Raw genomic sequence first — 27223 nt, forward strand, 5'->3', positions numbered from 1 at the left:
AGGAGGGCGCCGGGGCGGCTGGGACAGGAGAGGGCGCCAGGGCGGCCGGGACAGGAGAGGGCGCCGGGGCGGCCGGGACAGGAGAGGGCGCCGGGGCCTTTACCTCTGGCGGCGAGAACCGGTACGGCGGGTCCTTGAAGCCCCACCAGTCCTCGCTCCGCCCAAAGACCCTGGTCAAATGCAATTTCCCTTGTGACTTGTTTGTTGAGACCACAATACTGTGAAGAGCACTGTTTTGTTAATGAAACACAAGTGTGTTTTGTCATTGACTATTCAATGATAGTGGAGATGTGGCATTGTGCATCAATTTGGAGAGCACCAGACTTTGAATGTTTCGCTCAGCAGTTCTGCCCTCTGTATCTAGGCCTGTGCATTCAGACCCATGTAAACTTACCACTGTCACATTTACAAACCTAAATTAGGAATGCAACCAAGCTCAGAACCAACGTGCCTACAGGGCCGTACACGAACAGCAATGAGCTCAACACCACTGCAGGCCACAACGAAGCGGAAAGACAACTTTTTAGGGAAACAGATCCATTCTATGACAACAACCTTAATAGATAAGTATGGACACACTGACACTCGTCACCATCTATATCAATCGATCCAGCACAAAAATATGACCAATGGACGGACCAGCACCACAAAGGCAGGATGATAAAATATTAGGGTTGTCAATCTATAAAAAAAAATCTAATTAATTGCACAATTTGTTGTGATTAATCACGATTAATCCCTTTTTTTTATTTAAGACTGAAGCTTGTAATAATGGATATTTAAATGCTCAATCACATAACTTTGCAAATATGAAGAAAAAAAACGAAGGAAAGATTCTGTTAAGTTCAGAAGGTTGAATTTCTTTCAGAACAACAACAGCAACAATTTGGCTTAGTCCTGCTTTACTTCAGCCAGTTACTGAGACAGACCAGTCTGTTTGCATTATCAGGGGACAAATCAGCTTGCTTCTTTTGGATGATGTGGCCTGAGAGTGAGAACAACCTCTCACAAGGCACCGTGCTTGCAGGGGTTGAAAGGTACTTGCGTGCAATGCGTGCCAGCCTGGCATGTGCTCCTTCTCTCTTTGACCACCACTTTAGTGGACATCCCACCATGTCCATTTTGGGCTCTGCTTTGTAGCGGTCCACACATTGTTCTGTGGTCTCTTCCTCTTCATCTGTAGGACCCAGCAAGAAGACGGACATCCTTCTCTTCTTTGGCGGCTGTTTCTCTGTTGTCTCTGAAGGTGGTTGTTGTGTAGGCCTCTCACCCACCACCAGGTTGCTTATTGAAGCCCACACCTCACTCCTTTCAGCTTTGGGAAGACACTTCAGGTCCCTAAACCTGGGGTCAAGTGCAGTAGCCATCTTTAGCCACGTGAGGTTGGTGCTGTCCTTGCGTTCAGCCAGGTCTGTGGTAAAGAATGTCTTAAACCTCACTACATAGACTGGATCATTGTCTGAGGGCTCCATAACTCTGAATAAGTGGCACAGGGCTGGCAACACCACGGAACAGGAGACATACTGCTCTCCCCCCAGCAGTTCAGTCACATATCTGCACTGTTTTAAACACGTCAGTAAATTGTTTCAATATTACACAGAGAAAAACACTCACTACCTTCCTGTCCATATGCTACACATGCAGGCACACACAGAAGATACAGGGAGAGAGCGAGAACACACACACAGAAGACAGTTGGAGAGACAGCACACAGCAAACACACACACAACACACAGAGGGGGAGAGAGAGAGACAGCACACACAACACAGAAGACACTAAGGGAGAGAAAGACAGCACACACACAAAACACAGAAAGATCGAGACAGCACACAGGGGGAGGAAGAGAAAAACTGCACATACATGGAAGACAGAGAGAGAGATTAAGAGAGAAAAGATAAACGTACCTGCAAGGTTCAAGTAGCTCCTCCAGTGATTGCAGTTTGGCAAGCTCCTGTGCAGTCAACATGGCAATCTTGCTGTTTTGCTGAGCCAGGGTAGTGGTCAGTGGAGATTTGTTTAGCTGGATTCACTTGACCATCTCTATGGTAGAATTCCATCTTGTTGGAACATCCTGAATGAGTGCAACTTGTTGTTCTCTTAATTCCTGAGCGTTTGATGGACTATGCTTAAAGTGCCCGACAATCTTGCGACATTTGACCAGAACACTTTGGGAAGGGAAACCGTGACAGTTCTTTGCAGACTGTGAGCCGTGCAGGGCAGGTGTTCAAATGGAAGTTGTCTTGCGGCTGCAACCATGTTACGACCACTGTCAGTGCCAAGTGTGGTTAACTTTTCCTTGATTTTCCATTCTTTTACGACATCCAGAAAATGATCAGCACTCTTCTGTTTTACTTACAGTCAGTGCGAACGATTGCAGATTCCATTCATTATCAATGAAGTGTGCTGGGACGCCTAAGTAGTTGTCATTGTTCACAGAAGTCCAATGGTCACCTGTAAGAGCGACGTTCTTTGCTTGCTCAAGCATGTTCATCTTCCGTGTCCCCTCGCTTTCATACAAAGTGTGTATTCTTGACACAATGGTTCCTCTCGAGGGTAGATTATAAGAGGTGTCTCCCGATGCAATTTGAATGACTTCTCTCAGTCCATAGTCTTCTATGCTAATTGGGTGGCAGTTTTTAGCTACCCAGTTAGCCAAATCATTAGTTAGCTTCTTACTTACAAACTTCGTTATTCAGCCATGAGTACCACACTCGCAAAGCCCTGTAAAAATAGTTACGGTAGGGTGTTTTGCTTTGAGGTTATATTTCAAAGATGAATTACTTCTGTGGTAATGAAATTCGGCCTTGGAAACTGCACAGATTACTTTTGTTTTCTCCAAAGATAAAAACCATAAAAAACATAACCATCTTCTTCCGCTTATCCGGGGCCAGGTCGCGGGGGCAGCAGTCTAAGCAGGGATGCCCAGACTTCCCTCTCCCCAGACACTTCCTCCAGCTCTTCCGGGGGGACACCGAGGCGTTCCCAGGCCAGCCGGGAGACATAGTCCCTCCAGTGTGTCCTAGGTCTTCCCCAGGAAGGCGTTCCGGAGGCATCCGAAACAAATGCCCAAACAACCTGAGCTGACCCCTCTCGATGTGGAGGAGCAGCGGCTCTACTCTGAGCTCCTCCCGGGTGACCGAGCTTCTCACCCTATCTCTAAGGGATCGCCCAGCCACCCTGCGGAGAAAGCTCATTTCGGCCGCCTGTATCCGGGATCTTGTCCTTTCGGTCATGACCCAAAGCTCTTTACCATAGGTGAGAGTAGGAACGTAGATTGACAGGTAAATCGAGAGCTTCGCCTTGCGGCTCAGCTCTTTCTTCACCACGACAGACCGATACATCAACCGCATTACTGCAGAAGCTGCGCCGATCCGTCTGTCAATCTCCCGTTCCATCCTTCCCTCACTCGTGAACAGGACCCCTAGATACTTAAACTCCTCCACTTGAGGCAGGCACTCTCCACCAACCTGAAGTGGGCAAGCCACCCTTTTCCGACTGAGGACCATGGCCTCGGATTTGGAGGTACTGATTTTCATCCCCACCGCTTCACACTCGGCTGCAAACCGTCCAATTGCATGCTGAAGGTCCTGGCTTGAAGGGGCCAACATGACAACATCATCCACAAAGAGCAGAGACGAAATCGTGTGGTCCCCAAACCTGACACCCTCCGGCCCCTGGCTGCGCCTAGAAATTCTGTCCATAAAGGCCAAGCGGACTGCAGCCCGGGTGGTTGTGGAGGCTCGGGCCTGGGAGGAGTTCGGTGAGGCCATGGAGAAGGACTATCGGCTTGTTTAGAAAGAGATTCTGGCAAACCATCCGGCGCCTCAGGAGAGGGAAACAGTGCCCTACCAACGCTGTTTACAGTAGAGGTGGGCAGCTGTTGACCTCAACTGGGGATTTCGTCGGGCGGTGGAAGGAGTACTTTTAAGAAGGGGGACCGGAGTGTGTGTTCCAACTATAGGGGGATCACACTTCTCAGCCTCCCCGGGAAAGTCTATGCCAGGGTTCTGGAGAGGAGAATACGGCCGATAGTAGAACCTCGGATTCAGGAGGAACAGTGTGGAACACTGGACCAGCTCTATACCCTCTACAGGGTGATGGAGGGTTCATGGGAGTTTGGTGGGTGGCACCATGTAGGTCATAGGTCAGGTCATAGGTCAGCCGTCACATGAAGTAAACAAACACAACTGCGTTAATTTCTTTATTTTGTTTTAACGAGTTAAATATGCAAAAATGGATGCAAAAATGTACGTGTTAATTTTGACAGCCCTATAAAATATGCTTTCACTCACCAAGGCTGAGGGCTTACTTGAAGAGAAAGGTGGCACAACGGTTCTTCCTCTATAGGCAAACTTTTCGATGACTTTAGGAATGAAGTCATGTAGCTGCTGATTCAGCTGGCTTTCGATGGACAACATGGCAAATGCGTTGAGTCACGGCTGTGTCTCTGTGTTGCCTCAACAAGTGCTGCAACACGTTTTGGAAGCCAGAGAAAAAAGTGGCAAAAGCAGTTAAATCTGCAAAAAAAAACTTCAGGATGTTCATCCTTGCTGAGCAAAGTTGCTGCAAGGTCAGGTTCAGCTGGTGAGCATAGCAGTGAAAAATTGTGCATGTGGGTATGTCTCTTTCATTAGCGTCTGTACCCCTCTGACATTTCCACTCATTAAAGCCCCACCATCATAAGTCTGAGCGATCAGCTTTTCTCCCAGCTTCAGTGGTTCCAGCACACCCTTGATGCTATTAGAGAGGCCGAGTCCAGTTTTATCTTTGACTTCCACAAACTCCAAAAACCTCTCTGTCACTGTATTGTCAGGCAACATGTATCGCAACACAACCCCCATTTGTGATTTACAGAAGACATCAGTTGTCTCATCTGCCTGTATGGCAACAAATTATGTCTCGTCCACTTGCATGGCTACCTCCTCCCTGTACACGTCATACACACAGTCTAACAGTTAGTTTTGTACAGTGGCTAGATGTCCCTTTGAAGATGGGCTGAGCGTCATAGTGCCTCTGAAGTCTCGAATCGCCCTCACACATAGTCTCGAAAATGCATCTGAATATTCCAGGATTCAGAGAGTCCACCAACTTGTCGTGCCCCCGCAGTGTGGTTTCACATTTTCCACACAATTTAATACATGTTATGATCTGACTGAGAACGTACCTGTTTTCCTCTACCTGTTTGTTATGCTGCTGAATGGAGTGCCTGTATGCACTGTCAACTTGGGCTGTGACATTTACCCTTCCAAGTAATCCCAATTTCACTGCATTGTCCAGATGACTCCCGTTGCTCTCATGTTTTGCAATCCTCTCAGAAGGATGTTTCAAATCTTTGTAACCTGTCCTAGACCAAGTACCATCTCCACTAAATAGCAGACATAGAAAACAGAAGAGTGCCTTCTTTTGTATGCTAACCGTTAGCCACTTTTTCTTCAAAAACCACTCCATGTTAAACCTGCTTTTACTTTTAACAGCAGTTTGCGTGATGACAATGTCCCGTGGCTGATGGGCACCAAGTCACTTTCCTTCAGGTTTCTCCTTCAATTTAAGGGTTTAAAACCGGTGCTCGAATATGAAATCCACTTTCTCAAGTTATCAGGCGTTTGTGAAGCTAACAAGCTAGCTAAGACAATCTACACTCCTCGCTCTTCTTGCCGACTAATGTTGGCGCCAGACAGACAATTTTCAGGTCTGAAATATGAAATTATGCTGTAGTGGGGCTACCGGCTGTCAGCCCCACTTGGCATCAAATTTGTGTGACCTACATTGATCACACTAAAATTCTGGGCATGCGTATTAATATTTTCACACATACAGTGTACATTTCATTGTGAGATAGGGGCTATCCCCACATTCACGCTTAGCCTATGGCCTACAACTGCGAACTCGAATTGGCAGAACGCAGTCTGAAGCAGCAAGGCAGGGACCAATGAACATTAAATAAAAGCCTAACACAAATGATATGCAATTTAGGACGATGCTATATTCATAGATAAAACATTATAGAAAGTAATTTTGAGAAATAAAAATAACATCATTTTGTTGCAGTTCTTTCTACAGAATGCCTTTTTAATGTTGTACAGTTTAAGGAGTTTTGGCAAATCATTCCTGCTTGTCCTGTTGTGGTCAAGTTGTGCAAGTCCTCTCACCTGTCTACATTCTGTTTAGGAATGCTTTTTAATGGTGTTTTTTATGTAGTCCACTAGGTGGGACTTGCTATGGGTAAAATAATTACACACTTCCATCTTGATTATCAGGGGCATTCCTTATTTATTCAAATTGTTTTAATTTGGTAACTGGTTTTAGATCATTTTACTACAGTACCATGTAGTGGCCACAATAAAAATATCACACAGTCCATTAATCCCCAAAAAGCCCCTGCATTAGTCACTGGCTCAAAGTGCCTTCCATTCTCACGTGTTGCTGATGAAACTCAAAGGGTGACTGCCAGAGAGTGGCAAGGTGATCAATAAACTCACACTTGTGACTTGAATGATGCAACAAATGTTCTGCTTCTAAATAATAAAACAAGCGTGACATTTTAAATAACAAATCCCTCCTGTCCTTTCAGAATTAATCCATCTCATGAACTAAACATTTAGTGGCAGGTTTCATGTGTATTTGTCAAGTATTCAGACATAAATGAAGGCACGTGTCATGTAATTATCCACATTCGGTTGAAGGGACAATTGTGCAAAAGGCGGAGGTGGGCATGAACGCACAAATGGAAGGCTGAGAGCAAACAGGAACGGGGTTATTTGGGATTTCACAAATCCTTTTTTCAGGGCTCCTGAAAAGTTGTATGCATTTATACAACAATAAATCAAGGCATTTGACAGCAATTTCTGTAGTAGCTAGGTTTCCATAAACCTGTCCAAGGTTTTTTTTAAATATATATATTTTTCTAGATTTCATGGTATATTGAACAGGAGGGGAAGATGTGGAGAGTTTTTGCTGTAAGAGCAGTTGGATTTAAACACATGCTGCAGTAGTACACTGATATGCAGTCAGAAATACTGAATGTAGGCATGCATTCTCTATTCTTTTTACATTTGCATATGAATCATTTAGCAGACACCCTTATCCAGTTACTGTATACACTTGAATAATTTAAAAGACACCTTTATATAGTTACTGTATACATTTTAATCATATAACAGACACTCTTGTACAGTCACTGTATACATTTGAATAATTTAACCGACACTCGTATACAGTTAGTGCATACATTTTAAGATAGCTAGGTGGAACAACCATGCAACTCAGTAGTCAGGGCTGTGCCCAGAAGACATCTGCCCAAACTGAAAAATAATCCTATTCCAAAAGAGAAAACTACATTGGGAGACATGTGCCCATAGGAGCAAAGCGTCACGCGTCCCAACCATCAAGATGGGCACTATGGAGTGGAGGGACAAAAAGGGCATGTGCACTCCTCAGGTTGAGCCTACTTTTACATGTGCCTGCTCTCTGAGGGGAAAAGGGCAGGGGTTCAAGCCCCCGCCTGGGGTCTACCTATGCATTCGCCTGTCAGTGCATTAAACTGTAGCACATCCTTCTCAGTGAATAAGCTATCGGTAATGTTATGGTTCAGAACAAAACAAGATTACGAATGTGATGGATTCCCGACGCAAATATGATTGATAAGACTCACCTGATTGGTCTAACTCCTAATTAATTCACACTTCATGATTCACACGTCAAATGGAGAAGTCGGGACGGAAACGTGATTAAAAAACGTGACAAGGGTCTCGGACACTACCCGTTCGGGACCTCACGCGGACCCTCTAGGAAGACATGTGTTTCCATCTGAGGCTGTCTTAATGTCAATTACGGTGTATTGATGGAAAGCGTAACCGTTCTGACCCCCCAGGGAGGAAACAGCACAGCACAGAGAGGGGCTGAGGGGGGATTACCACCAAAACATATTGGCTGACCTCGATCAAAGTCCATCAGAACCACGAAGGATGCAGCTAAACTAGTGTTCCACAAATATGTCTTTTTAAATAGCAGAGTAACAAACAGTTCCTGATACAATACATTACTTTTCACCAATCCATAGCCTATTAACCTCCACTTCTAATCCTGATTTTGAGGACAGTTACTGTTTTCTTTTTTACAAAAGGGAATGACTTAAACTTGGGACATCAGGTGTGTGCAATTAATGATCAAGCATTAGAGAACAATAGCAGGCACTGGACCTCGTATGGGTAAGGTTTTGAATATCCTTGGTCTATAACAACAATCTACAATGTAGAGGTCAACCTCTCACAAGACTTTGCTCAAACCCAAATCTGGCACATTCACTTCTGATGACTAATAAGTCAAATAATCTGTGTGGAGGTTGAAATGAAGCCTATATATGCAATGACTTTCCAGAAGGATATTTAACCTTGCCTAGCCACAGGTTTTTTCGTGCAAACCAAACCTTGCTGTGACCATAAAATTGATAATACATCACAAACATCCAGGACCTGTGTAAAGTTGGCTACCTCGGATATAAATATTATGGTATAAAGTCTTTGTTGGTGTGGATGGCGTGAGAGCTGAGACTGTTGCGTGTAAGGAGGACCGGGAGGCAGGTGAACTACTGAATGAGTCATTACTCACCTCAGACTGGGTATACAGGTGTCTGCTTTCACAAACAATCAGATGCTGGGGATGGGGTGACGACTGTTCACTCAGGGTGCAGCTGGGTGTTTTGTCTAACCAATGCCAGGGTGCAGCTGGGTGTTTTGACAAACCAACTCCCATTAACATGTGTCATGTTAGAGTGAAATTAAGAAAATAGGGAAAGAGGTCAAATTGCCCATTTCTGTATGTAAAAATGTAAAATGTTTCCAAGAAAGAATGGGTATGGAATTTTGATGTATTAAAGTGTGGAGGTTATTTTGCAGTGCAGCAGCTTGTAACATAGATTTGGTTCAGCTGGGACGTTTAGTTTAATGCAGTAAAATGTCAAATAGAAATCCAAGCAAAAAAATCAGTTGGTGTCTCTCAAAAGTGTGTTGTTTGGGTTGGTGTACTACATTACCAAGACAAGGCCGAAAACCAATATCGGATGGCCGTAATCTTCGGCCCCTCAGGCGGCACTGCATTTAAAACACACACTTTTATAGTGGCCATCACTGCATGGGCTCAGAATCTGAAACCCATTGTACAAATTCTACCATGCAAGTTAACATTTTACCATATATAAACAATTTCCAGAAACGCCGCCACCTTGTCTGGGCCCAAGCTCATTTTGGACTGAGGTGAAGTGAAAAACTGTCCTGTGGTTTGAAATTATTTTTGGGAATCATGGATGCCAAATCCTCTGGGGTAAAGAGGAGAGGGACCATCTGGCTTGTTGTCAGCGCACAGTTCAAAAGCCAGCATCCGTGACAGTATGGAGGTGCATTAGTGCACAAGGCATGGGTGACTTGCACATCTGTGAAGGCATCATTAATGCTCAACAATATATACAGGTTTTGGAGCTAAATATGCTGCCATCCAGACATTGTCATTTTCAGGGAAGGCCTTGCTTATTTCAGCAGGACAAAGCCAAACCACATTCTGCACATATTACAACAGCATGGCTCCGTAGTAAAAGAGTCCGGGTGCTAAACTGGCCTGCCTGCAGTCCAGACATTTCACCCATTGAAAACATTTGGCACATTATAAAACAAAAAATATGAAAAAGGAGACCCAAACTGTTGAGCAGCTGCAATCATATATCAAGCATTAATGGGAAAGCATTTCACTTTCAAAATGTTTCACTTACAGCAATTGGTCTGCTCAGGTCCCAAAAGAAGTGACGCAACACAGTGGTAAACATGCCCCTGTCCCAACTTTTTAGAAATATGTTGCTGGCATCAAATTCAAAATGGGCATGTATTTCTCCAAAAACAATCAAATTTGTTGTCTTAGTAATATTTTCAATTCCATATTTGCATTCTATTTTTATTTGCTTTTTGTACAGCATCCCAACTTTTGGGAAACAGGGTTATAAATGGCTTCTTCTGGGAACATAGAAATTAAAAGCATCCACTGAGTTTTTATATTTTGCTTGGTTTCACTGTCATTTACCAGCAAATAGGTCAAGGTCCAGGGATCAACCTTTTTTTTACCTGCCAAACAAGTTTCCTGAGTGTAATGCTGTCATCTTATTTACATGTATTGATGAAGTTGAGTGGTCCATTATAAAGCATATTAAGGTCATAATGAGGCCTCCTTGAATAACCAGCCTAGCAAGAAACCTGCCCAGCAGATAAAATGGCCATACACATGCTGAATTTACAGGTTTTAAAGACTTGGGTAAAGTTAATGGGTGTTAAGTGTATACATTCTTACCTAAATAAATACATATCCAGAATGGTAATAGAGTCAGTATAACATTTCTATAAAAGTACTCTGATAATTACTTCTAATCCATTACATATAGTATATACATATAAAATACACCACAAGTGTATAATTAAAAGGAAACTCTGCTAGTGATTGATCAAGGATAAGTATAGTTTCAGTACTAATATGTTTTTCTGGATGCATTAAGGCAGCCAACTCAATTCAGATAAATGTTTTTCCCCCGCCAATGTATTTTTCAAACAATCAGATTAGCACTGAAAAATATATGATCTGATGTGATCTGATGTGAATGGTCAAAAGACCAATTAGTAGGAAGAAAAGCCAAACATTTTGGCTACCTCTGACAGACCTTGGAAAACCTGAAAGCTAACCTCATATGTTATAACCTCATATAGCATTGACAGCATTACTAATAATCCAGGAGGGCAATATTGTGCCTTGCAGTACTCAGTCATGTTGTTAACAGGCCTCATTGTACATCATCAAGAAACTTCAGGCTATTTTACACAGCAACCATTAGAAGGTAACCTTACATGTGTGACTGTGGGAGTGACCTTAGCATTAGTCATATGACTTTGCTATGGGAGTGAAATTATAATGTAATCTGTTACAGTTACAAGTTACCTGTCCACATTTGTAATCAGTAACATTACTTTTTGATTACTCAAACTCAGTAATGTAACCGGATTACTTTGAATTACTTTTAGATTACTTTTATATTAAGAGCCATTGGAAAACAAATAGGAATAGCTTATATACAACTGAACACCATTTGCAGAATCAATCAATGTTAGAGTTTACATAGCTGGCCAAAAACGGAATTCGCATTTTATGGGTTGTGTAGGCTACAGTGCCTTTGGAAATGGGTTGCTTTTTACTTACATGATTGGGCTACATCTCTACATTACACGCTAAAGGTCTGTCAGATATTCAGTCATTCCAATTAATCCAATAAACCTTGATCTTCCAGAATCTGACTTTTTATCTGAACATAAGCCAAAATCTAATGATGCTTAAGCCTGTACTGTTATTTGTGTTTCATTCATGTTTTTAATTGCATCAAAACATTGTTGAAAAATGAATTGCAATTACTCTGAAGTAATTGCAATTTATGACATTGTTGTATAGAAAATTAAGATATCCGTAGCTTTTCGCGCATAAAATAAATCTGCAGTAGTCTGATGATTTGCTCCACAACCAACATTGTGAAAATGCACGTTTGCGATCGTGAACACCCGCATAGCAATGAGATTTGCCCGCGCGAACGTAACCTGCGACTATTATGGCCACCAGTAATGGATTTTCAAAACACAAATGATAGAAATAAACTGTGATTATAAACCTGCAATCTTAGCTAAAAGTAAATCAACAGCCAATGATAATCAATGAAAACAATATCCAGAGAACAAGCAGAATCACATGGACTACCTGTATGGATGGAGTTGATGTGGCCGCGTCAAATGCAAATAATCACCTTTTGGCAGAGTGCATCCCAACACACCTTTTCTCCTCAAATGTCTTGGTCAATTCCATATAATGTCTTATATTGAAGGCAGCGCCATCATTGTTCTGAGAATCATGCGTCGAGTAGATAACTAAGTAACATTTTATATGACTCGGCTAATATTATTGGGAAAAAAAGCCTAGCTACTCTGTTTTTACTAGCCATCCAACCAACCAAACAAGAGAAATTTTGCGCTTCCTCCGTCACTAAACGCGTCCACCTTTGCCCGCATATGATCACACACACAACGGAGGCGCGCAATTAATATTTTGGTTCAAATAACGATGTTTTTATAACAGTAAATAATGAACTCAAACGTGTGATAATTATTTCGCGCACCTATTCTTTTTCAATTGAAGTAATAAAAAAGTAATCTTTTATTCCCCTCAAAAGTATCTGTAATCTGATTACAATATTTATGTTGGCAACATAACGGATTACATTTACTGTTTTTGTGTAATTACTTGTAATCCGTTACTCTCCAACTCCAATAAGAAACAACAACAACAAAAACTGATGCATGTTTGCTAGGAAAATCTCTGTAGTAGGGTCGGGAACCTTGGCTATAAACCTAGAAGAGCCAGACTATGACAGGTGGCCAATTCTCTTCTGGCCTGGCCAGGTGAAGATTCTACAGGAGTACAATCGTTTTTTGGGCGACACACATGTTTTTGCATGTTTCAGATTGAGCGGGTCAATACATGCATGGGCTGCGTCCAGAGTCTTTAGGCAGAATCCAGACCAGCTGCACCACCAGTTGGACAAGGATAGGGACATCTAGGACTTCAAAAGGACAACAGAAACATTTGATAGAGCTTTCCTTAGATTTAAATGGATGCAGCATAATAATTCAGACTGACTGGGATTGACCCTATTTGTTTAATGGGGTGCTTCAAAATGTACCCCACTTTAAGCAAACGTTTATCTTGAGTATGTGTAGCATTTGAATCTGTTAACCCACCCCTTAGTTGATGCCAAATGCAGAGGGCACAGTAGTCTTGTGCTTTACTTTTTGCCCAAATATGCATAATATGCAACAGCAACACATATCTTACATTCTTATTACAGAACATTACACATTTGTTTTTACTTGTTTTGAAAAAAGACAGAGCCCCCATCAATTACATTTTGTCCCAGTGAATTCGCAAACAGAGATAATTTAATGTACAGCATCCTGTATGACAAATGTATTGTGTTAATTTCTTGTTCAGTTTTAGTTAGATTTTTGCATTTTATTCATGCTTTAAGATCATTTATCCTAGGTTTATTTTTTTCACTCTTTTTCTCTCCTGTGTTGTTCTTTTGTGTTATTTGAGAACAAGATCTATCCATCTATCAGATCGATAAAACTAAGTTCAGGGCTGTTGGGATATGGGTCTCCCTGCACACAAACACACATAAACATGCACTCAGCTACAGACGTTACAGCTCTGAAATTAGCATAGCCACCCGCCGATCCCATTTTCCCTGTGTATGGGTTTACCCAGCGGACCTAATGTACTTATTATCCAAAATTCTGTAATCTTTTACTTTGTTTCCATCTTCATCTTTCAGATGTGGTCCGCACTGTTGTAGAGCCTTACATCACAGTGTGCATTGTGTTATTTAAGCCTCCATGACTAGGATAAAAAGAGAGATGTTTGAGCCTTACCTAAAATTGAATCAGGGATTAGCTGGGGAGTGATCAGAGACTATCAGGTTCGTGTACCAAAAGCAAAGAAGAGGATCATTGTGTCTGTACACAAAAACACACGTACGCGCAAATGCCGCCGATTACACACAGCACAACCCCCCAAACCTCCCCCGCCCCAAAAAATAAAAACACTCACCACAAACACACATACATCACTCATCTTCACACGCAAGGTCAAGACATTGAGACAGCCTGTTTGTTCACCACCACACAGGGCTTCACCGGGTGGATCTAGGCATACATCCACCTAACCTCTTCCAGTGACACCTTCCTCCTCCCTGCCCACCCTGCCCTGAATGTCTGATTCCACTGAATTTGTACTGGGAAAATCTTCTGGGCTTTTAAATTAAGTCCACTAACACATATTCTTGTGCAATCCCTGCAGAAGTGACCTCCCAAAACTATTTCAGTGCTGAACACTACATCAGCAGGAAATAGCTGTGAGAGCATTATACAGTTTCAACAATAGGAACCTGTTGTTCGTACTGCAGTTAATTTGTTTCTTGCCTTAGTTATTGGTGTAATAATAATAGAATTAATGTAATAAAACATTTTGTTACTTTCCCATAATAGTATGAACACAGCAATGCACTGGAATCATAAATATTTAACTATTCTGTCATGCTGCTTTCCCTTGATGATAAGTAAACAATAATGTTCTGTTTTGTGTAAATTCTTTCTTCCAGTTGAGGATCCCACCTTAGTAAAATAAATTGGGTCTCTCCTATTAAAGATTAATAGGAGATGAACAAAATATTATTTTAAACCTTTCATTTGGGACTGGATTTGTAATATCTTGTTTATATGTGAAAAACCTCTAAGCAGAATCACTAACATAATTATATTAGCCAACAAATTCTAAATTTGAAAGCAAGTGGTTTTGATGCATAACTGTATGTACCTGTAATATACCTAAATGAAGGTCTGGGGCTACTATCAGACACTGACAGAATCATAATTGGAACCATGTTTTCTTCCAAATCACACTCTGTTCTTTTTCCCATACAATATTTTTCACCATGGGTCATTCTATAGCAAATAGGGTACAATTTGGGATGCTTTCATCTGGCTAATGCCCAGGTGTATTTTACATCAGTGTTTGTTTTCTCCAGATGCCACTATCACTTATCCATCTGGTGTTGGAGAGTAGAATGTAGCCTGTTGTAGGACTGAATGTAGCCTGTTTGAGCATAGAATGTAGGCTGTTTGATAATATTATGTTGGCTACCTGATGTAGCACCACTGCAATGCATTATACTAAACATTGTGTTGGCCAACAATTTCCATCAGCTTTCATCAGCATGTGCACACACACATCTGCACAATCTCTCACACACAGGCTTGGCAACAGGTATTGGCTTAAAGCAGGAAACATACACTCACCTAAAGGATTATTAGGAACACCTGTTCAATTTCTCATTAATTCAATTATCTAATCAACCAATCACATGGCAGTTGCTTCAATGCATTTAGGGGTGTGGTCCTGGTCAAGACAATCTCCTGAACTCCAAACTGAATGTCAGAATGGGAAAGAAAGGTGATTTAAGCAATTCTGAGCGTGGCATGGTTGTTGGTGCCAGACGGGCTGGTCTGAGTATTTCACAATCTGCTCAGTTACTGGGATTTTCACACACAACCATTTCTAGGGTTTACAAAGAATGGTGTGAAAAGGGAAAAACATCCAGTATGCGGCAGTCCTGTGGGCGAAAAATGCCTTGTTGATGCTAGAGGTCAGAGGAGAATGGGCCGACTGATTCAAGCTGATAGAAGAGCAACTTTGCCTGAAATAACCACTTGTTACAACCGAGGTATGCAGCAAAGCATTTGTGAAGCCACAACACGCACAACCTTGAGGCGGATGGGCTACAACAGCAGAAGACCCCACCAGGTACCACTCATCTCCACTACAAATAGGAAAAAGAGGCTACAATTTGCACAAGCTCACCAATATTGGAAAGTTGAAAATTGGAAGAATGTTGAATGGTCTGATGAGTCTCGATTTCTGTTGAGACATTCAGATGGTAGAGTCAGAATTTGGCGTAAACAGATTGAGAACATGGATTCATCATGCCTTGTTACCACTGTGCAGGCTGCTGGTGGTGGTGTAATGGCGTGGGGGATGTTTTCTTGGCACACTTTAGGCCCCTTAGTGCCAATTGGGCATTGTTTAAATGCCACGGCCTACCTGAGCATTGTTTCTGGCCATGTCCATCCCTTTATGACCACCATGTACCCATCCTCTGATGGCTACTTCCAGCAGGATAATGCACCATGTCACAAAGCTTGAATCATTTCAAATTGGTTTCTTGAACATGACAATGAGTTCACTGTACTGAAATTGCCCCCACAGTCACCAGATCTCAACCCAATAGAGCATCTTTGGGATGTGGTGGAACGGGAGCTTCGTGCCCTGGATGTGCATCCCACAAATCTCCATCAACTGCAAGATGCTATCCTATCAATATGGGCCAACATTTCTAAAGAATGCTTTCAGCACCTTGTTGAATCAATGCCACATAGAATTAAGGCAGTTCTAAAGGCGAAAGGGGGTCAAACACAGTATTAGTATTGTATTCCTAATAATCCTCTAGGTGAGTGTATGTGCTCACAAAAGCTGGTGTCTCCAAGACAGAGAAAATCAAGGGATATATTTGGTGACCCTGAAAAGTGTAATTAGCAGGATTATTTTTTTTAAACTTTTGTTTAAGTTATTGTGTCAATTCTGACAACACCTTTATTTCCGACAGTTCATTGCTAAAGTGATATGTAGGTTCTCAATTTTTATCTCAAGACAGGGGTTCTCAAGTAGGATCACATATTTGTGCAGTGTGGTACTGGCTCAAAGCTCACTATAAGGTTGGGCTTCAAACTCTGAATTTCATGTCTAACTGAGACACGGTAGTGATCTTACTCATGCATTATGCACATATAAAAAACATATTACACAACAAAAAATATTTGGTCCCAGCATGCATCTAAAACAAGAAACCAGGCAAGCCTAGTTCAGTCGGCCCGCAATAGAAAGAGTTGCCTTCTTGAGATTCAAACCTAAGTTGCCCAAAAAGGCTATGTTGTTAACCACTATACCCCAAAGCTGTACATTTGCTGGGTGTCAGTATAGCCTTGACTCTATCCTGAACAAATCCTCCTTTGCCACTGGCCGTTTAAACATTTAATTGGCCATTCATGAATAACATTGATACAGTTAAACTGACTAACCTTTCTTACTAAGTTTACCTCCACCACAAACAGTGTCTATGTATGGCGTTTGCTACTGGCGTATTAGCTAATACGGCGTATTAGGCAGTAATAAGCTTAACCAGTATCTACTAACTTACTGGAATAGTTATAAGAATTGAGCAATTGCTAGCGAGTCTGCCAAAGCTATTTCATTTCATGGCATAAGAACATATTTTTTCTTTCATTGCAAAACAACATACTTTTTTCTTTCATTTGTGAATAACATTGATACAATAACTATCAAAAAAGGTGATGATCATCAAGTGAAAAGATGAGAGAATTGTGGAATCTAACAGAAATAATTAATAAATGTTGTTGCTCTCAATAGATTCTAGCTCATGTCTGCCACATGAGAGGCACTGTCTTTAACCACTACGCCACGGCATCACACGTTTCAACCGTCGCTAGACTCTATTGAGGATTGTGTTTCTTATTAAGTTTACCTCCACCAGCTTATTAGCCAGTAATAGGCTTACTAGAATCTACTAACTTCCTAGGAATAATGATAAAAATTTAGCAATTGATAGACTGAAGATGAACTTTTCCATGCCAGAAACAATCACAATATGACCATATACAGTTTCAGTTAAGGCTTACTATAACGTAACTACTATATGTTAAGCCAGCAAAAGTGTTTGTCTATACTGACCCAAAACACATGCACGGATGCGTACTTCGAAAATCCACCGGAAACAGTCGCAATATAATCGTAAACTGTTTTATTTCAGACTTACTATAATGTAGATACTGATGGTTTCAGCCAGCAAAGTTTTCATCTGTACAGAATAATTCACAATGTGTACTTCGCTCCGCCTGCAAGGAGATATGAACTTGGAACCAATAGTTCAAATGTCCACTTCTATAACCACCACGCCATTTAACAAGGGGTACTCAGTCAGCCAGCCAGCCAGCCACTCACTCAGTAAGAGACATTCGCTCTTCTTGGCCGGCTCCGCTTACGCTGTCCGGCAAATCAGGTGTTAAAGCCATTCCACAGAGGGTTTAGTGATCAAAGGCTTTTCCTTCACCTGAGTTTGTCACTTAACACAACCCTCGGTCTGATCACCTGGTTATATAGGTCTTAGTAGGGCAAAACATGAAAGGAAATAACAAGAACCATGAATGATTTAGACACTTTAAACTCACTGAAGAAAGGTTATCGCTGCTGGAATTTCTCCAAGAATGGGATAATGTATTCATACTTGTAATATCCACTGATCCACTTGCTATTCTTGGGACAAGCTATTATAAGCATTGCTAGATATTATCCACTGATTTGTGAACAAAATCATAAACAAAAAAATTGGGGAGATCACTGAGAATTCAAGATATTTTTTCAAGGTGTCTTCCTGTATACCAGCATTCTCATGAGAAAATGGTCTACATATTCTCTTATGCCAGAATATAGGCGAATGGTCATTAGTCAAGCAAATGCCCTCAGACAGACTTCAACAACAGACCAGATGAGTGTGGGGCCAACTCCTCAGAACCCCTGAGAGGTGTCCTCTGTGCCCTACAACAGGATTGGTGTCAAATGACCTCCTCTGTAGGTTGTAGTTTCTACTCTCGTGAATTTGTCAAGCTTACTCTGATTACATTTCATGACTAAAATATGGTCCTCACTTCAGCCTCCCTGAACACTTACAGCAAAGACTTGTGCATTGATCTCAATACTGTATATAATACAAACACGACCTGTGTCTCCTCCGTTCATGTTATCTACCCGAGCAAGCAGCTGTATACTACAGTATCTCTCCCTATACACACAGGATCAGATATGGTTGTTCAGCAGTCAGCTTTAAGTCAACAACCTCAGGACACAATTCAACCCTGTGATTCACAAGCCCTCCAAGCTCACTATAAAATTATAAGAAAATGTTTTGATACTACATTGGTCCACTATATGTATGTATGCCATTAAAAGCTAAATAACGGCTAAGCAAAGACCATGGTCCAGAATCAATAGACTGTACCCCCTTGTTTGAACCTGTATAGATCTGAAAGTATACATAAGACTGGTCTACATAATGTAGAAGCACATTTTTATAAGCTTGCTGTTATCCTCAGCGTTAGCAATACCCTAATGATACATTTTACAATTTAGAACTGTGTCATGCTATAGACAAGAACTGTGTCATGCTATATCCAATATATATATGTTTCTGTGAATAAACAGTTCTGTCAGCTCATCTGACTGTTGCATAAATCGTTACTAAACAATCTAATAAGGTATTCTAATCTTGGGCTTGATGGCCACTTCTTATGTACCATATGGTTAAGCTGCTCAAACGACAGCGCAATAGGGTTGACATCTGATGATTGTGCTGGCCACAGAATACCAGTACTGCCTCTTCTTCAAATAGTTCTTCCATAGTTTGGAGCTGTGCTTTCAGTCATTGTCCTGTTTTAGGAAACTGTCTCCAAACAAGGGCCATCCACAGGGCACGGCGTAGCAAAATAGAGTGATAGCCTTCCTTCTTCAAGATCCCTTTTGCCTGTATACATCTTCCTCTTTACCACAACCAAAGCAACCACAGACCATCAAATTGCCTCCACCATGCTTGACAAATGGTGTGAAGCACTCCTCCAGCATCTTTTCATTTGGTTGTGTCTCACAAATGTTCTTCTTTGTGATCTAAATACCTAAATGTACAAGATATTCAACCCGTAACACTTATTTTCTCAGAACGAGAATTGGCAGACAAGTATCAGAAGAAATGCCTTTGAAATACCATTTTGAGTCTGTAATCAAATTGCTGACACTCAACTAGTCTAAAGGGCATTTGCATTGCTTCTTTATTTAGCGCAAAAGTTTACAACATTAACGTTGTCTACACTGTATGCCCGATTAATTTGATGTTAATTTAATGGACAATAATGTGCTTTTCTTTCAAAAACATGGACATTTTGAAGTGACACCAAACGTTTTAATAGTAGTATATATTTTAGAGCACCAAAAAAAATATATTTTTAGTGATGGAAATACAGGTGACATTGGGCCTATATGAAATCTACTTTATTTTGAGATGCCTTGAAGCCCTGTAAATGAATATGACAAAAACGGTCCAGAGAATGGACTTCCAGAAACCTTCAGGTTTTCCTGGTGGTCTTTGGCAAAGAAAAAACAGGCCATTAGGTATTTTTTTTACAGCAGAGGCTTCTTCCTTGCAATCCTCGCATTAATGCCATTTCAATTCAGTGTTCTTACTGTTGTAGCATGCCCAGTAACCTGAGATGTAGCAAGGGAAGGTTGCAAATCTCCAGATGTTATATTTGGCCTCTTTGTGATGTGTTCTAAGATTTCTTTTGTGAGATCCACTTCATTAACTTTATTGGGTAACACAAAAAGGACCAGGTTCCTTGTCTCTTTAATCAGAGTCCCAACAAAGCCCCTTCTTAAACATCCCTCCTTTGATTGGTTGATTTGGTACCCAATTATTTACCCACATAATTCTATTTACCAACTTACCAACCAATGCAATTTTGCTTCACTTATTTTTGAACTTGCACTTGCACTTTTTTAATGAAGAAATGTATCTAATTGGATGAAAAATTGGGTAAAATTTTACAAAATCTTTACAAATAAAGAATTTGTGGTCTCCTGCCTGTGGACTGTCTACCTGTGTTTTTTGATATAGGAATCCAAAGCACAGGTAGACAGTCTGAAGAGATCAACAGTACAGAAGAGACAGGCAGGAGACAACATCGTTAAACAGATAAGCTAAAGTTCGAATACAGAAAACCATTTAGAACGCTCAGAATGCCGATAAATTGGTATTACCTTGCAAACAAACAGGGGGACAGAACAAAAAATAAATAGGATCCCCCAGGACACCATCTGCCGTTTCATATAGGTGCATTCCTAGACGTTGTTGGGAGTGCATACAAGCACATAGGGGCCATCCACACTACTGAGTCACGTTGTGAGTTGCCGTGATGAAATTTGCACCCTCAATGGATTGGCGATTTTAGTTTCCACTGATTGTTGTTACATAATTTTGTTTGTACACAATGTACAGTAAAGATTTTGATACTTAATATTCACTGCTCAAATGTTTTTGGGGAAGTCTTAAATCACACATCGGTTCTCGATGAATTAAATATATTAAAGATCAAAATCTTTACTGTACATTGTGAAATTTGTTGAGTCTTCTACTGTAACATCTAATAAGGTTGGAGAATACAGATCAACGAATATGAGACCATTCCTCTTGGCAGAATCTCTCCAGATAATTCAGGGTCCTTGTTCCTCTCTGGTTTAGGTCAGGAGCCTGAGATGGCCATAGCAGAACCTTTTTTTGTGTTCAGTGAACTATTTCTGGGTTGATTTGGATGCATGTTTTGGACCATTGTCCTGCTAGAAGAGCCAATGACAACAGTGTTAGGTTCCTGGCAGAGGCACCCAGATTCATATTTAAAATGTCAAGGTATTTCATGGAGTTCAGTATGCTATTTTCTCTAACAGGGTTCCCAGGACCGTTAAAGGAAAAACAACATCACGGAACCTCCAACATACTTAAAAGTGGGGATCAGGTTATTTTCAGTATAGCCATCCTTCTGTGTATGCCAAAACCACCTTGAGTGTTTGTTGCCAAAAAGCAATTTTTTTTTTGTTTAATTTGACCCTAGCACTCAGTTCCAGTCAAAGTTCCAGTAACATTGAGCATACTCCAGATGCTTACATTTGTGGTGTAATGAGAAGATGGCTTTTTAAGGCATGTTTTCCAAATAATTTGTTGACATGGAGATGATGTCTAATGGTTGTTTTGGAGACTTTGTGACCTCAAGATGCTACTCTCCTCTGTAAATCTCCAACAATGGTCTTTGGGGATATTTCTGCCTCTCTTACCATCCTCCTCACTGTATGTCGGGGTAAAATAAACTTGGGTTCTCTTCCAAGCAAGTTTGTAACAGTTCCAGTTGCTTTACATTTTTTAGTATTGCCCTAACAGTAGATATGGGCATTTTTAGGTGAGTATTTATTTATAGCCCTAACTTATGAAGCTAAACACACTTTTACCTAATTTGATTTGTGTGTTTTCTTATCTTTCCCATGTTGATGTATGAGTAAAGGAATATGGCCTCTGTGTCACCTAATATTTACTGTATACCCCAGTGAAAAAGGTGAATTATTTATAACTCTATTTTACAAATCTATACTGGGGAAGCCAATAATTGTTATGGGCACTGTATGTAAATAGAACAACAACAACTAATAGTATTTGAATTATATCTTACACAGCATGTCAAAACATTTATATAATACATGGGATCTAAATCTGAATGGATAAAATACACAATGAAGAATCATTTAATGGATTGTATATGAACATCAAATTACAATTGTTCAGTTTTGCACTTAAAATAAATAAATAAAATTATCCATTGACAATACACTGCAGATGTCATACATCAGTTACTTAAAATAATAGATCAATATGAAAAGGCGAAAATACCTGGCCTGATCTTCATAGCAGACTGTCAAAGACCTTATAAAGTATGACTAGATTTTCTATATACATGTTTGAACTATTTAAATTTTAGTAAATCTGTCATAGACTTAGTGCAGATTTTGTATAGTAACCAAAAATTGTATTTTAAATAATGGGCATTTCAGTTTTAAATGTCAAGAGGAGTAAAACAAGGATGTCCATCGTCCCCATATTGATTCACTATAGCAATAGACATTTTAGCTATTAGCTAAGATTTAGAACATCCTGGGGATTAAGAAAAAGGTAACAATGTATGCAGATGACTTGGTCAACTCCCCGGTGATCCAACAATTCACTTCTGAATTCATGGCACTAACTACACCAAGATAACATTTTATGAAAAAAGTATGTGAGTTTATTTGGAAAAGTAAAACAAGCATATTTATATAATGAATATCAGTTCAATGACCAAATAGTATGGCTTAAAATGAATCTCTGAAAGTCTCTATAATACCAAAATGATTTTCAAGCAGGCTAATAGGATAGGCTTATCTTATGTTTAAAATACCTTTGCCATGGTACAGATTAAAGTTTGTGTGTGTGAATGTGGCTATACATTTTTGTAAAAATAGTGGTGGGTCTATATGTCATCTGTGTGTGTAATCAGTGGACGCCAACAGCGGGGGACAACCATGAATGTTGTTCTGGGCCCAGGTCTGGGGGAGGGGCATTTGGTTGGCCTACATATAATTATAAATTAGTCAGTGTTGTATTCAGTACTGTTGAGAAGGTTAACAGTTTTTAAACAGAAGAATTGCATTGATGAAGGGATTCATGTTTTCTACTCTTTGCTGTTTTTTATACAGCATTTTGATTAAACCCTTTTCTGTAAAAATGGTTTGTTCTAGCAACAGCCAATCAGAGTGATACCCTAACACCAACAGCCAATCAGGGTGATACCCTAACACCAACAGCTAATCAGGGTGATACCCTAACACCAGTGCCAACATAATTTTGTTAAAGCTGCACTAGATAGGATTAATTAAGTTTTTAAAAAAATTAAGTGCCGGTGGAATATCATTTTATCATTTTTTGAGCATGCCGCTACTTCCCAGCCAATCGCCTTCTGTGAGGCAGGCTTTCCTCCTTGGCTTATTTTACCTGGATGATATTATATGTAGCATAACTATGCAGTAAGAGGCAAGGTTTGCTTACTGTAAGAAACTATAATGGCAGCTAGAGACCAGGACGACAAACCGTCAGTTCCTCCCTTGTCTACTACAGCATACACTACAAAAATAGCAAAGCGGAAGAAAGCTTAGACCAACTCTCTGTAGCTAGCTACCAGAAACCCTAAGCTAACATTAGCAAGGCTAAGAAGAACGTCGTCGAAATCTGAGTTAGTGCTTTTTTTGGAACAGGTAATTCCATTTTCATATTTTTATTCGGAACGTGATTCTCTATCATGCATTGGTTCAGAATTGCTTTCTGACAAATGAGTGATTGTAAAATGCTGTAAAAGCTTCTTATTGCTGAAAAAAATCCTACAGAGTGGAGCTTACATTTTTTTCAAATGTAACCAATAAATGTGTCTAACTACAGTATAGTAGCTATCTGGCTAAACATTGCTGCCATGCAACCAAAACTAGGAGCACAGAAATGGATGGACAAATCTAAAAGAGAACATCTAAATATGTGTAGCAGTTCAGTAATGGCTGATTGGGACTAAGTAGGTTATGAATTGAAAAGATGTGACATAATTAATTACCTGTGTTGAAAACAAAAGGATTTGAATATGGCCTAGTTATGAATGAAAGCATTAAACAATAAAATGTTTATGACTTGTTTTTTTGGAGTCATTTAATTCCTATTCATAATTTTTTTGTCACGTGGTTTGGGTCCTAAATGTAAAATTCTGTCCCGGGCCCTGTCATTCCTGTCGGCATCCCTGTGTGTTATCATAAGTGAACTTAGGTATGTGCATATACACTGAACAAAATTATAAACGCAACACTTTTGTTTTTGCCCCCATTCATCATGAGCTGAACTATAATCAATCTAAATCTGTGTTAGTGAGCACTTCTCCTTTGCCGAGATAATCCATCCACCTCACAGGTGTGGCATATCAAGATGCTGATTGGACAGCATGATTATTGCACAGGTGTGCCTTAGGCTGGCCACAATAAAACGGCACTCTGTTCGGTGTATATTGATTGGCGCTTGCTGTAGATTTGTTGTCCGTGGTGGTCACTGGAGGTAAAGCATGGGAGGAACTTGCATTAAATGAAACAACATTGGGGAAGTGGTATCCTTAAGAATTCAAAGGGGAAACATGGTGTTTGCTATTAGCTTTTGAAACATGTTTAATTGTGCAGACGGTGCCCACTCATAAAGTCCCTTAAACTATAACATAAATAAATAGAGTTTAAATTATGCTAATATAGATGGTTTACCCATAGATATTTGCTTGCTCATGGTTGATCTACCCCCCAAAAAGAGAAAAAAACACTACATACATGGTTTACTTTAAACCAACACATGGAATTAATAACCATAAACCTGTTATGTCAGATATAAAAGACTGGTTCTGACTTAATACAGGTACTAAAACAATCTATAATTGCACAAGTGGTTTACAAACCTTTAACTGGTTACAGTATCGTATATTAAAGTATCATATACAGGTGTTTTCTTATCTCTGTCACTTGGCCTATAAACATCACAGAGAAAACGTATGTATATCCTTGTGATTAGAGTGAGATCTTTACTGCAGAGAAGGCCATTTGGCAAAGGTCATGGTAAAGGTCAAACTGTCTTTCGACCAGTGTTGTTCAGCCTCATAGGAGAAACAATTGGTCAAACTGACCAAAAACGTAATGGATGTCATGATCGGACAATTGCATAAAATACATTTTGTGATTTGAAAGTCTGTTCTGGACCCAGAATATAATAAGAAGGTTAAATTAATATTAAATATTAAAATGCTAATGGCTAAATATTTCTTATTAATAAATAAATACATAATTATTAGGTGTATTTGTATTGCCCAGACCTGACTTTTTCCCTGGTTCATAATAAATGTTTTTTAGGTAGTAAATGTATATGCATGTTTGTATGTATGAATGTAAATGTATGTGTATGAAACTAAGCTATCACTGAAAAGGTCTGAGAATAATAATATTTGTCATCAACGTTATTACTAGCACCATGCATGAAATGGATGAGAGACATCAAGATATTTTTCACTTTTCATTTTTATTTTCTCATCATATTTATTTCTGGTCGTTGTGAAAAGTAAAAACTGACAGATGAATATGTACAGTATATACATTCATATTGTTCATGATGCAACTAAACATATGATTGGGCTCATTTCCAATAAAAAAAAAATGTAAACAGCTATAGTATCATTTAGTTGATGAGAACACTGGTGGTTCTCTGTCGACCTGTCCATGACATGCACCCACGCTGGCATGGCTTGGAACAACCCGGACTGTCGCTGCGCCTTGAGTGCTGCTATCATGGACGGCGTACACTGGCGAGGAGCCTAGTGGTTGTCACTCCCATAACTGTAACAGTTGTTTTAACAGTGGTTCTGGTCACTAAATTCCTTAGCTGATGGTGCAACTTTGTTTGCTCTGTCCACCGCCGATGGCTTTCTCTTTTATGTACCTCAAGTCACTGTGCACGCTTGGTCGCCGTGCAAATGGTGCCACAATTCCGTATGCTTCGCCATCCTTTAATTTCTTATTTCTGAATGACTTTCTGCTGCTGTTTTGTAGCACTTCGCTGTACTGTACGGAAACCTTGCGGTGAGAGTCTGGGCTCATCTCGTTGGGCAGTTTGGCCATGGTAAAAAGAGTCTGAAACATTTGGTCGACATTAGTGTTCCGTTTTGCAGAGATTTCATAGTAGGCGCACTGTTCATCATCAGCCACCAGCTGCTCGATCTCCTCATTCTGAACTTCCCGGTTAAACTCCCGGTCACACTTGTTCCCGCAGATAACTATCGGGACGTCTACATTCTCCTTGGTTTTGTTTTTGAGACAGGACTTAGTCTCATAAATCTGACGCTTCAGGCGCTGGACCTCCTGAAAGGAGTCTCTGTTATCAAGACTGAACACCAGGATGAAAACATCACCTTATGAGAGAAAATGGGAAAAAGCACATTAATAATACTGATCCAAAAGTTGATTATACATTTTACATATTCTTTTACTTGGGAGGATTCATATTGAGCATTATTGCCTGCAATTATTTACAACATCTCATAAGCTCTTGTAGATCATATTTGTCAAGCTTACCAGTTAGGATAGATAGTCTCCTCATAGCAGGGAAAGGATGGTTTCCAGATGTGTCCAAAATGTCTAACTGGTATACATCTCCCCGAATATTGTAGAATTTCCTGTGAAAGTCCTCGATAGTTGGTGTATACTGGTCTTCGACTCTTTCATTCAGAAACCGAGAGATGATGGCTGTCTTGCCAACTTTTGTAGAGCCTAGAATTACCATCCTGTAACAGTTTTTTGCTGGGATGTTAAACTCGTTCTCAAAGGGAGACATTTTCTTGATCATACCTGCAAGCGTTGCAACACCGTGTGTCTGGTGTGAGAGCAAGATGCTAAATGTGAGCCCTAGTTTAGAGGGATCCTGTCTCTTTCTAAGCACTGCTGCTTTGCTGAATCGGAGGAGAGAGGACTGGGCATATATAGGCGATGTCAACCACTCCTCCCCTGCGCGTCATGCATGACGCATCAGTCTGAGGGGTTATTATTATGCCTTTTGTGTGTCAGCCTGTTAAATATATTAAGTCTTTTTAGAAAGTAAAATTGTCTAGGTAAAATAATATACATACATAAAAACAAATGTGTAAAGCAGGTATAAATTCCTCCATTGTGCACTATCATGGGGTTAGATCATACAAAACATTTGTATTGACATAATATCGATCGTGCCATGGTTACAAATAATGTTAGAAATGAAAACGTATAATATTAATATCCATTTTT

At 40.4% G+C, this 27223-nt stretch overlaps 1 protein-coding gene across 1 annotated transcript; it reads right to left on the minus strand.

Moving 5' to 3' along the window:
* Positions 1-25500: 25500 nt before the first annotated feature.
* Positions 25501-26861, minus strand: LOC105027503 (dexamethasone-induced Ras-related protein 1-like). The gene is made up of 2 exons (XM_010899627.3): positions 26519-26861; positions 25501-26355 (listed from the first exon to the last, which is right to left on the minus strand). Exons 1-2 carry the CDS (start codon positions 26787-26789, stop codon positions 25826-25828), a joined length of 801 nt encoding a protein of 266 aa, XP_010897929.2. The 5' UTR covers positions 26790-26861; the 3' UTR covers positions 25501-25825.
* Positions 26862-27223: the final 362 nt, after the last annotated feature.

Source organism: Esox lucius, chromosome 11 (assembly GCF_011004845.1).
Source record: "Esox lucius isolate fEsoLuc1 chromosome 11, fEsoLuc1.pri, whole genome shotgun sequence".
NCBI lineage: Eukaryota > Metazoa > Chordata > Actinopteri > Esociformes > Esocidae > Esox > Esox lucius.

Coding starts and splice junctions, on each gene's coding strand:
- LOC105027503 (XM_010899627.3), bottom strand. CDS start 26,789: ATGATCAAGAAAATGTCTCCCTTTGAGAACGAGTTTAACATCCCAGCA. Junction 26,356..26,518: donor GAGACTATCTATCCTAACTG/GTAAGCTTGACA, acceptor TTCTCTCATAAG/GTGATGTTTTCATCCTGGTG.